The sequence below is a fragment of the Carassius gibelio genome, chromosome A13 (assembly GCF_023724105.1).
Source record: "Carassius gibelio isolate Cgi1373 ecotype wild population from Czech Republic chromosome A13, carGib1.2-hapl.c, whole genome shotgun sequence".
Taxonomy (NCBI): Eukaryota; Metazoa; Chordata; class Actinopteri; order Cypriniformes; family Cyprinidae; genus Carassius; species Carassius gibelio.
In genome coordinates, this window is record NC_068383.1 from 9,793,844 (window position 1) to 9,806,261 (window position 12,418).

General features: G+C 36.6%; 2 protein-coding genes across 5 annotated transcripts in view; one reads left to right on the plus strand and one right to left on the minus strand.

The window, feature by feature from the left end:
• Nucleotides 1-7,639, plus strand: part of LOC128026094 (rho-associated protein kinase 2) — a 48,380-nt gene extending 40,741 nt beyond the window's left edge. For 2 of the 4 annotated variants that reach the window (XM_052612822.1, XM_052612823.1), the window contains 9 exons: nt 1-69; nt 182-373; nt 462-630; nt 969-1,039; nt 1,382-1,470; nt 1,629-1,707; nt 1,854-2,112; nt 2,496-2,709; nt 4,122-7,639. The exon at nt 1-69 is cut by the window's left edge and continues 26 nt beyond it. In XM_052612822.1, coding sequence (XP_052468782.1) covers nt 1-69; nt 182-373; nt 462-630; nt 969-1,039; nt 1,382-1,470; nt 1,629-1,707; nt 1,854-2,112; nt 2,496-2,709; nt 4,122-4,380 — 1,401 coding nt within the window. In that variant the 3' untranslated portion in view covers nt 4,381-7,639. The remainder of the gene's footprint in view (nt 70-181; nt 374-461; nt 631-968; nt 1,040-1,381; nt 1,471-1,628; nt 1,708-1,853; nt 2,113-2,495; nt 2,710-4,121) is intronic. The other 2 variants (XM_052612824.1, XM_052612825.1) reach the window with 2 other exon arrangements.
• Nucleotides 7,640-7,807: 168 nt separating this feature from the next.
• LOC128026096 (solute carrier family 66 member 3) lies at nt 7,808-12,092 on the minus strand. Its single transcript, XM_052612826.1, has 7 exons — nt 11,819-12,092; nt 10,635-10,717; nt 10,480-10,549; nt 10,269-10,326; nt 9,953-10,073; nt 9,837-9,878; nt 7,808-9,756 (listed from the first exon to the last, which is right to left on the minus strand). The coding sequence occupies exons 1-7, from the start codon at nt 11,962-11,964 to the stop codon at nt 9,665-9,667; spliced, it is 612 nt and encodes a 203-aa protein (XP_052468786.1). The 5' UTR covers nt 11,965-12,092; the 3' UTR covers nt 7,808-9,664.
• Nucleotides 12,093-12,418: the final 326 nt, after the last annotated feature.

Genomic DNA, 12,418 nt, shown 5'->3' on the forward strand with positions numbered 1-12,418 from the left:
CAGTCCATCATTCAAGTGAAACTAGCCCTTGAGAAACAGCTTCAGTCGGAGAGAACTCTCAAAACACAAGTACATCATAAAATTGTCCTTGAACAAAAATCAGAATCAAATGAAGTTTGATTGATTTTTATTTATTTTTACTGCCTCAATTACTACTTTTTTTATTTTACCGGCATTTTAGGCGGTGAACAAGCTGGCAGAGATCATGAATAGAAAGGAGGTCAGAGGTGGTGGAAGTCGCCGTGGAAATGATACAGACGTGAGGAGGAAGGAGAAAGAAAACAGGAAGTTGCAGCTGGAGCTGCGTTCTGAGAGGGAGAAGCTCAACAGCTCTATCATCAAATACCAGAGAGAAATCAATGACATGCAAGCGGTATGACCGTTAATTGGTGTCTGAAGAATGCCACACTTCTTGACATAGAGTCAGATTGCTTGTTTCTCACTCTTATTATTTCCTGCAGCAACTGGCAGAAGAGTCTCAGGTGCGTGTCGAGCTGCAGATGGCTCTGGACAGTAAAGACAGCGATATCGAGCAGCTGCGCTGCCTGCTGAACTCTCTAAACGTCCAGTCGCTGGACTCTGCCAGTATGAGCAGCGGCCCAGAAATGGACACTGATGAATCACTAGCAGGTATTGTTAAGTTCTTTTCCAAATTTCTTTTCATTCTGTTATCCTCTGTCCTCTTTTGTAACTTTTTTAATTCACTTTCCTCGTGTTTTTTTTCCACATCGTCCCATGTCACCCTCCTTTCTTTCTGCTCAGTTTTGGTCTAGTCCTCAGTTCAACTATTGATCTTTCACCCTTCACCTCACTGCAGAGCCTGACCCTACAGGTGACCTGCATGGTGTTCAGTGCATGGCCTTTTCACCTTTTAAGACTTGCCTGGACCTCATGTTTTCTGTTCTGTTTCTCTGTTTTATAAAACTGCTCTGTTTTATTATACATCTCTTTCTCTGCGTGTTGTACAGAGACAAGACTGGAGGGTTGGCTATCTTTACCAGTGAGGAACAACACCAAACGATTTGGGTGGGAAAGGAAGGTATGTTTTTAGACAAGTGTCATAACATTAGCACAGAATCAGTTCCGAATCAATCACCAATCACCGGTCTTTATTTGAGGAATTACGGTATATATAATTAATAATAAAATGACACTGTGTGAGGTTATAGTGAGTGAATAAACCATTTTCCTATTTAATAAACTTTAAGTTCCATTAGAATTATTAATTTGTTAATTACCACTAATTATCAGGACTAAACCTCGGGTGACTTTGTAAACAAGAGCTAAACCTCTAGAGTTGCAGTGCTAGACACTGATACTCCTGCATCAGAAGCCTCATCCAGGGTTTCAGTCAGTCTTTTGTTTCTTTTCTCTTCTCTAGTATGTTGTGGTGAGCAGCAAGAAGATTCTCTTCTACAACAGTGAGCAGGACAAAGAGCTTTCCAATCCTTACATGGTGTTGGACATAGAGTGAGACTTTTTACTCTTTAAATCCATTTCATTAAAGGGATGCCAAGCTCATTCATTTTGTCCCAGTCAAAAAAAGTTGTCATTTATCCTTTTTGACTGACTTGAATCGTCTCTGTCATCTTGTCATTATCTTGATTTCTCTGGTGTTCTCTTGACAGTAAACTTTTTCATGTGCGTTCGGTGACCCAGACGGACGTCTACCGTGCTGACGCCAAAGAGATCCCCAGAATATTCCAGGTATATTGGTAGACCACAGTTACTACAGGCGGAGTATTAGGGAACTTTTAAACTTGAAAATTGCTTAAGTTTTATAAGATGGGATTTGAATCCTAAGAATAAAGTCTGTAAACAAAGAACCCATTGCTTATCATTGCTTCCTCCAGATCTTGTACGCTAATGAGGGTGAAAGCAAGAAAGAGCAAGAACTGGAACCTCTTCCTGGGGACAAGTCCAGCTACATTTGCCATAAGGGTCATGAGTTCATTCCCACCCTGTACCACTTCCCAACGAACTGTGAAGCCTGTACCAAACCCCTGTGGAACATGTTTAAACCACCTCCAGCTCTCGAGTGCAGACGATGTCACATCAAGTGCCACAAAGACCACATGGACAAGAAAGAGGAAATCATTGCTCCGTGTAAAGGTGAGAAGGGGCTCTCTTCTTTCTCTCTTAATGGGGAAAAAATAAAAAGGTTCCCTGGGTCCTGGAAGACCTGGGAATGTAGTCATATTTTCAGTTCTAAAGTATTTATTCAATTAGGAATTAACTTTTGAGAAAACAAAGGAAACATGAAATGGTTAATTTTTTTTTTAAATAATAAAAAAGAAAGACATTTTAGGTTTTATGCTTTATTCATCACAAATTTCTTTTTTTTTTATAAATGTTTGGATTCCTTTTTATTTTTTTAATGATCAACTTCTTGTCTATTCTGCAGAAGCAATATATCAGCCATATCAGAGCAAGTAAATTCACTTGTTTTCTCCTTTCTCATAACCCCTTTTTCCTTTCTGCGTTTCTATCCCTAGTGAACTATGACGTGTCTACGGCTAAAAATCTGCTGCTGTTAGCATTGTCTCAGGAGGAACAGCAGAAGTGGGTTAGTCGGCTCATGAAGAAGATCCCCAAAAAACCTCCAGCACCAGATGCCACTCACCGCTCTTCTCCCAGAGCTCCTGTTAAAGTACAAAACAGTCAGTCCTTAAAGAGATCCAGCCGACCAATACCCCCCGGCAAACCCAGGTGAGTATTAAGCCTTGACATCCTCATTTATATGCAAAATTCTGTCAGTCAAAGGCTGTGTCCAGTTCTGTCTTGTGTTCATGTGGCAAATGAAGATTTGCACTGTGTGAGCCCAAAGAAATTGTGCTAATCAGTGTCAGTCTCTAGAGTAAGAGGATTACAGAAAGGCCTGGGTTTCATTCACAGATCCTTTCAGACCAGTTTGTTCAAAAATGAAAACTCTCATCATTTACTCATTCTCATGTCATTCAAAATTAGATTAGCAGAATGCCCAAACCACTCTTTTTTTATACAATACAAAATAAATTCTGTAGAATGTTTAAAAACAGAAAAGAGCACTTTTGAAGTATTTTTGCCATTACATGTCCATTAGTGTATTGCAACCCGAATTACATTGATGCATTGGCATAAAAGTTAACGAAGTGATACATTGATTTAAGTGTTTTGGCTACAAGTTGACATTTGTATCGCAATGCATGGTTTCCAACATATTTCCACTGGTAAAAAATGTTTAAATTTATATTTAATCATCAGTACAGTTGATGCGCTATACTTTTACCATTTAGAAAGTGACCTATAATTTGAACAGTATTTTACGTGTATATGCTACGTGTATATGACGCATCACAACACTATGGAGACTGAGGCCTGTCTCCTGAGAGTCACTTAGATTATAGATTAACATGGCAGAGGTAGAGCGGCATCTTCCATCAAATAATAGCAGTGAACTGCATCATAGTGATACAGTATCTGTATCATATTGAATTGCATAGCATCGTATTTGTTTCTATTGCATTGAATCACATTGTGTTGAATTAAATCGAAATCAGATTGGCCTCAGGCATGGGGATGCACGTCCCTAGGTTTTTTTTTTTTTCCTGAAAGCCATGATTTTTTTAACCACAGTGTTATTTCCACCACATCTTAAATTATGTATTGTGTTAATGTGTCAAGATAACATTTTTGGTTCACTGAAAAACGGTGTAGGATTTAACTTGAAACTATTTCCACTCAGAAAATGTATAATTTTTATTTATTTTTTTTAATCGCAAATTTTCACCAAGAAACAAATACCACTTTTTTCTTTTTCATATAACGTAGAAAGACTTAAATAGTATTTTCTTGTAAAATGTTACTTTGCCAGTTCTTGGTCACCGTCTTCCTTCATTTTTTAGGCATTGTAAAATATATTTTATGTTGTGTAGAATTTAAAGTCGTTAGAGTGAGTGAATGATGACAATTTGATTGGGTTTTTCATTTTTGTGGGAACTGTCCTTTTACCATCTTGTTCTGTAAAGTCTGATTCTGTGACGTCTGATTCTAAGATGGCTGTTCATAAAATCTGTGCAGAAGCGCTAAGCACGTGTTTGGCATCGGTTACACACTAGAGTGGTACTCTATATGACACACAGGTCTGTACACAACATAATGGACCCAACAGCATGTGCAGAGAAATCCGGCTTCATCTACCACAAGGGACATGAGTTTATTCCTTTATTCTACCACTTTCCTGCCAACTGCGAGGCCTGTACCAAACCCCTGTGGAACATGTTCAAACCTCCTCTGGCTCTGGAATGCCAGAGATGTCAGATCAAATGCCACAAGGAGCACATGGACAAGAGAGAGGAAAGTCTCGGACCCTGTACTCCAGACCAGTTCAACACTGGATGAGAGGAGGAGACTGCCGGCCTGGAAGTTGGATGGAGGATGTATCAAATGTTTATTTGTTAGGATGCTTCAGAATGCTTCATTGAGCCTTCAATGTTTAAATCACGGTGTCTGACTAACAGAATAACATTTACGGTCTTTGCTAATGGTGGCTTGCCGGATAGAAAGCTTAAACAGTGTTATGCTGGGCTACCTTTTGTAACTTTGGATGCAAGATGACAGCTTAGACATTAACAAAGCACTTTTTCTCTTTTGTATCAAATCAGGTTTTTAATTGTGACTAAGAACACTGAATTTGAAGGCTAAATACTAAAAGTATGTGTCAGAAGAAGACTTAAAACTTCTCACAAGAGCTCTGTATCTTCAAATTGATTGCACATTTAGCATTAAAATCAGGATGCATACAGATATACAGCCTTTAAAGCTTCAGCAGTGGACAGTGGCTGATCTTATTTTTAAGGTGTAGCTCTAGTAATTACCTCTTAGCTTCATCTTAGCAAACTACCTCCAGGCCTTACTGAGACGAGGTTGGTGAAAGCTTGGCTGAATGCTTTCTCCTCCACCTGCAGGCTTCTGGATCCGGAGCTTCAGGACTGGCACTGGGCTCTGGATGACGTGGATGTTGTAGATTATGACCATACGTTTCATTTCTGAGGAGCATGTGTAGGGTGGAAACAGGGTAACTTCTTAACATAGGGGCTCTGTTCCAAAACCTCCTAAACCACCCACTCTGCAACATTTAGATTATTTGCTGTCATATAATACACACTAAGGTAATATTTACAGTTATTAATTTGATAACATAAATTAAAGAAATGTATATACAGTACATTATTATGTTGCTAAACGAAATAGAATTTTAATATCAGACGTTTATCAGTTTGGGGTCAGTCAGATTTTAAAAAAAATATATTTTTGAAAGAAGTTTTTTATGCTCAACAGAGCTGTATTTATTTGGTTAGAAATACAGTAATATTGTATATGAAATTTACAGAAATATTGTTCACAAATATGGATACAATTGAAAATAACTTGGTTTTTATTTGAATATATTTTAAAGTGTAATTTATTCCTCTGATGGCAAAGCTGAAATTTCGGCAGGCATCACTCCGGTCTTCAATGTCACATGATTCTTCAGAAATAGTTATATGCTGATTTAATGCTCAAGAAACATTTTATTATTAATGTTGAAAACAGTTGTGCTGCTTAATATTTTTGTAAATAGTTCAAAAGAACAGCATTTATTTGGAAAATAAATCTTTAGTAACACAAGTGTCTTGACAGTCACTTTAGTCATTTTAATGCTTTCTTGTAAAATAAAACTATTAATCTCCTTAAAAAAACCATCTTGCTGACCCTAGAACAAAATGTATTAATAAAACCAGTTAAATCAAATTAAAAAAGTTTTTTAATCCACTTTTTGCATGTTTATTTTGTATGTAAATATTTATATGCTATTTGTGCTAACACTAGACTCTAGGCTGCTCACTTGGTTTTGGAACAGAGTCGTGGAGTGACTTTTTTGTGTGTGCAGTTGGATTTGTTTGCCTTTGCAACAAATTGAAGCATGTTTGAGTGTTAACTGTTTGTTTGAAAGATTTGGTCAAGATGGGATATGGAGAACTTGCCATGACCCAGCAGAAGTTTCTTTACCAATTCTCATGAACACCCTCTCTGCCCTCCAAGCCCACAGCAGGCACTCTTCAAAGCAAAGCTGAACAGTTTCTCCAATCATTTCTCATTTACTATTAAAGGAGAGGAGGTTTGTTCAGAGAATTGGCATTTGGCCTGCCTGTGTTTCTTATTTGACCTTTGACCCTCTTGCCCTAGTCCCCCTCGACTGGACATGCCAAAGATGAGGCGAGAAGACTCCACCAACAGCCTTCTGAACAAATGAGTCCGTTTGATTACCATGTTTACAAACTCTTTAAGAAGAAGACACTATTTTTATTTCTAGGTCTTTTTTATTTGTTCCCTTTTGCTATGAAAGTGTGCCACTTGTGTGTGTTTGCAGGTGTGTTGATCTGCTTCTCTTGAGCATGATGGCACGCTGTGGTGCTTTCTTTTTTTATATGAACGAAGGATTTTTCTTTCCTCTTGGGTTAAAATGTGGTGAAACTAACTTTCTCTTTGTCTTTCTCGATTTCTCCCTCATTCTCTAGTTAACCTTGTATTGGGATTCTGGTGCTGCTACATGGTGATTTGGGGTTCTTCCTATCACATCAACAAAAGACCTTTATAACTTTTCGCACATTTTGGCAAATCCCAAAAAAGTGAGAGATGTACAAATGTTGAAGAAGGCTTTGCTGTCGTGATATGGCTTTTATTCTCTGGGCATACGGTTGCTTCGACTTCAACAGCACAACAGTTCTACACAAAACTAAAGGGTCAGCGTCACACCAAACTACTTCATTCAAGGCCAGAGTTGACCTGAACGCTAAGACTGAACCCCGCTGGACCGGCCAGAGAATGTGGACGACAACTGGGTCCGACCATAGTCTTTTTTTTTTTTTTTTAATGGCTGAATATAGACAGTAGTGCAACACACCACATAGAGTAAACGGCTAGAAAACACCACTACATATGTTTCTCATTACTTACATAAATGCAATGAAACTGTAGTGTTTCTTCTTGTAGTGTTTTTACTTTTGTTTACCCCACTGTGTGATCAAAGCTTGATTAAACCTTCTCCCATGCATCCCATAATGCTCTCCTGGACACCTGCACTGCTCACTCCTCAGTATGAATCGAATGTAATGATGGTATGATTAACAGATCAACATCTAGATGTGAGCTGTGCACGTGGGCAGGAGTTTCTTTTTTTTTTTTGTGATTTGAAGTCAGTTTTTTGTTTGTTTCTTCACCCTAGCAAACAGTGTGTATCTCTGGGTGTGCTGTGACTGCATATCAGTGTTCTTTTACACGTTATATATATAAATATATGAATATACAGCGTATATTTGACCTGCCGTCTTACCAGTTGGTTTGCTATTTATACAGGTCTGGGCACTTTTTTTATTTTATTTTTAAAGCTCTGCCTCCAGATTTGCATGTTTTATATTGATGTACTGTTTGACAATAAAATGAAAAGCATATGTAGCTTTGTTGTTTGGAAACCCTGTATAACTTTTGCTTATTTTTGTAAACACAAGTAGTTGGTTAAATGGGTATATAGCTGTGAATGTAGTAAAAAGGAAGTAAAGTTTTAATATAAACAATGTGGTCATTACTTTGTCTGCTTCTATCACAGAAGTTATACATTTTTAATACACATATGATATCTGTATTGATTGTTAATGCGTTCAAAATACATCAAGCTTTTATTATCTGGGATTACCAGAGAAGAACGATTCAGAAAACTACATTTGTAGAACATAATAGTTCTTTTTATACGATTTAATTATGTAACACAAAAACTAATCCAGACATATTTTCACATAAAAGGAATGTTTATTGATTTATAAAATACAAATGAACAGATCTAGTAAAGTACTTTCAGAAGAGAAAATAGATGTGCTTTAGACTTAATAGTTCATATTAAATCTTAATACAGTAAACAGTCTGCATAGCAACCTGATCATTAATCAGTTTTAAAAGTTCTTTAGGTGAAATTTGTCAAAAAATATTTTCCGTTCTGAGAAGAAAAAGACAGTTACTAAACTTCTTACAGTATAACAACTTTGAAAAACATATACATTTATATCTGAACATGTATAAATGCAGCAGGAAAGAAATGACCAGTGTGAGAATCAGTGAAGGATAGGAATGTTTGTATGGTTTCAAAACACTATTTGGTCAGACTTCTGATGTCCTTCTTATGTCAAATACAATTCATCATTTGTGAGTTCACATCATTCATATCTGCTTTCCTTCATGGGAGTATAAGATTTAAAACAATTATAATGAAAAAAAAAAATATATATATATATATATGTGTGTGTGTGTGTGTGTGTATACACACACACACACTGTACCACACCCCAATACATAATATATTTGCATGTTATGAAGAAAATACCAGTGCTTGCAAGGCAGCAAAATAGAGTGAAAACTTTTAAGCTGAACACAAGAATTAAGTGTAAAAGTGTCTAAAATAGTCTGATAGATGCAAGGAAGACGAGACCTACTGCAATTCAGTATAAAACTTAGGGCTGTCAAATCGATTAATTGCACCTAAAATAAAAATACCCAATACCTATCAAAAGAGTCTTTAGTTCTCCAGCAGGATGATAAAAAAAATACCTGTCAAAGTGTCCATCTGATGCACGAGCCTCAACAAGCAAAGAAAAACAGACTATTCTCAAACATCCATCCTCCTCCAAGCTTAAACATGAATTTAACGATCAATGGAAATGTGAAGATCAACATCCATTAGCCTCAGGCTAATTTAAGTAGTCTAATAAAATACCAAAAACAAACAGCAGCCTAAACTTCCTAATTATAAAAATTTTCATTTCATTTTTATTTAATTCAATGTAATACATTAAATGTGTTGTTAGCACTATTTCTGTGGAGAACTGAGGTAGGCTATATATATTGTAGGCTAATTATTCATTCAAATATAATGCAATCTTACGTTCAACAGTGTCTGCTTTTAAAGCATTCGGGAGCACAGAAACTGTTGTCCTGTGACTTTTATTAATACAATATTGACAAAATAATTGCTACATTATATTTCTCAGTAACAAAAGTTAAAACTGCTTTTTCTGGAGTAACTAAACTCACAACTTCATTGAGATGCAGATCATTCACAAATGCAACTTTTATCTCTTTCTCGGTAATCAATTTAAATAAGTGCTATAATTAATTCAAATAAATGTGATCTCACCAAACTACTTTAATCGCTGTGTCTAATTTTAGAGTAGACAAAATGCTATGTCTACAGGTGTAACTGACTAAAATAACCATTTTTATCCTTCCAGTGAAATATTGTGCTGCAAACATCATTTTAAGTTGTCAATGCTGACAAATGATCATGGTATAAGCAGAATAATGCACAGCTAGATGTGTATTAAATGATTTCAATGCACTCCACTGAGGCAACCACCATCCCTTCGCCTCTGGTAGTTTAATGCAATGCTAGCTGAGCATTATCCCCTACAGATATATATATATATATATGTGTGTGTGACTTTTTTTGAATATAGTGTTATGAAATTACACACTTTCATTTTGGATGTGATTAATCGCAATTAGCACCTGACCTGAATCTAGAAGAAAAAAAAACCTCCACCAGCAGACAGAGAATACATTGAGAATACACTGAGATCCACTGCGTGACATCCTCTTAATCCTGCTTCACTGCATGAGGTTTGTAGTAGATGACTGTAACCGTGACCCACATGTTCAGAATGGTCATGACGACAAACCGAATGAGAACTGGAGAAAAAAGAAAACAAAGATAAAGATGCCATCTCAACCAAACAATGGACACATCCCACCAGGAAGCTCTTACGGACCTTGTGTATCTCCTGTGGTGATGACGGTGGTGAAGATCCTCGCTGCCAAACAGAACACACTCATTATCAGAATGACAGACTGGAGAAGTGCTCAGTTTTCCTTCTGTGTCACTTACCCAGGCATGTATATGTGGCCAGAGCCCAGGTGAGAGTGCTGACCTGCCGGGAGTCCTTTGACTGCCACAAACACTGAAGCTGTGCCAGTTTACTGCTGGCACTAATGAAAGTGCACAAACTCTGAGAGACAACGGCAAAAATGAGAGAAAACTCTTATTACCATTCAGTTTGAGGTCAATAAGATTTTTTTTTTTTTTTGAAACGGCAAAAATGCTATACCTTTAAACTGAATCTATTAAATTCAAAATAAGATGACCTAAGTGTAAATATGACATTAATGCAAATGCATTTGGATCAGTAGTGGCATGCTCTCACCATGGCCAGATCAATCACCCACTTCTGTACTGTAAGCAGCTGCCATCCACCCACAAACCTGATTCTTACAGTAAAAGAAATTCAATATTTGTATTCATTAAATACCTCGTTTTATCTTAAATGAGGCTGGTTTTAATTATTATTGGTTTATTATTTCTGACTCGGTGCCCAGATGAATAGCATAACTTCACAACATGGGTTTGAAGGATACAGTGCTGCGTATATGAGGCTGTGTTTCAGGTTCCTGTTATAGTGCAGGATTAACAGGAGCACTATGACATCTGTGGACACACAAGATTAAAATGAGAAATGAGAGTGGATTTGGAGTGTTGAAGCATCAGAATCTGATCTGTCAGCAGTACTCACCTTGAGCAATGAGGATGGGATACTCCAGGTATGTGAGCGGTGGGTAGTCATAATACATCTGATAGGACATGAATACTATGAACCTGCATGCACACACACACACATAGAGAAAGAGAGAAGAGAAGAACTAAGCTGGAAACCTTTTGGCCATGCATAAACACATATACATTTGACATTTAACCTTAGGGTCTGCCAATCATTATTTGATCTCTAAAATCTAATAATAAATCTTTTCATATGGCACTAAGGCAATACATCAGTCTTCAGGCCATTGTTATTTTAGTATAAGTGATATATGATATCTATAGTTTTTGTTAATATTTTCTATTTGATTTTATTTTTATATTTTCTGTTCTCACTATAATATTTTAGTAATTTTTAAGTCTATTAAAATATGTATATGTCTCTTTAATCATTTTTATTTATTAGTTTGGACTATTTTAGTACTTAAAGATAAACAAAATATAATTAAAGCTAAATAAGCTTAGATTTTTTATATTTTATTTCAGATGTTAGTTTCAAGTAAAATTTCTGATAATAACCCTCTTTCAGTGTTGTGTCGTTGTGCTTTGAATGCCTGGAAATGTCATGAAAATGAATATAAATGTTAAAAATTAAGTCATAAAATCATGGAAATTCAATTCAATTTTTTAACAATTATTGTGTGTGGATAACTATATGCAGAAATGTGTAGACACATATTTATATGCTAATGAATTTAATGCTCACACACAAAATCACAGTGCAGTGGTCAGCACATTTACATTTATCACCATTCTAAAATGTTTATTTTTTTATTTTTTATTTAATTGATTGATTTTGGAGTTCTTTTTTTTTTAATCCAGTGGTCACAGCTGTAAAAGTCACATTGTGGTAAACCCTGCTTTATGTGACAGAGGGTCCCTCTGTACATTAGGGGGTCCCAGCAAGCAAAAGTTGAAGACCCTCAACTACTAATATAATACAGCCATTGTTGACACTAATGCCTATATTACACTCACGTTATGTATATGTGATAATCTTTGGTTTCATTAAATTAAACTTTTAGTGAAAATTATTCTCAAATATACTTAAAGCAACATCAGACCATATCAAAGAACACCTGTATGCACATACTGTTTTCATTACTAGAACATCCATATATTAGTATCAGTGACAGCTGGATGCATGCTTTCAGTTCTTACCCGAGCAGCTCGAGCAGCAGACTGTTCAGACTGACTCCAGTGCTCGCTCTGGCCCGCATCATCACGAATATCTGCGGGAACTTCAGCACCATACACACGAACAGAGTGCTGAAGTTCGCTAAATGCAGCGTCAAATTGCCGTCCATCTCTGTTAATCCGCCCTCTACGATCCGCTAGTGTGATCCTGGCACGAAGCAGCTCCAGCTGTTAGTAGCTGAATCAGCGGTACTTCCGCACACATCACGTCAGCGCGTGAGATTTGACCCTCCGCAGCGCCCGTAGCTCACACAATGCTTCTCCTCTATCATTGGTGCCAACAGATCATCAGAGAACGGAATGTCATTAATGTTATTGTTACCTTCAATTCAGCTAAATGATAAATATGGTGACAGATATTCAGCAATGAAAAGATATTCAATAATGAAAAATATAAAATATGTCTATTTTAATCTATAATCTATTTGAAATAATCTATACTCACTCTGTTTCCCCAAGTTTACTTGGAATATGTAACCTGTGCAAATAAATAAAGACAGGCTAATATAAAGTTCCCTATCATAGGTCACTTCGATGCTGCAGTGACGTCACCACGTATGGGAA

Bases quoted from the DNA above. Each gene is read 5' to 3' on its own strand.
- LOC128026096 (XM_052612826.1), bottom strand. From the start codon at position 11,964: ATGGACGGCAATTTGACGCTGCATTTAGCGAACTTCAGCACTCTGTTC. The intron at 10,718-11,818 runs GTAAGAACTGAA...GTGTGCATGCAG, and splicing joins CTGCTGCTCGAGCTGCTCGG to GTTCATAGTATTCATGTCCT. The intron at 10,550-10,634 runs GTGAGTACTGCT...GTGTGTCCACAG, and splicing joins TCCCATCCTCATTGCTCAAG to ATGTCATAGTGCTCCTGTTA.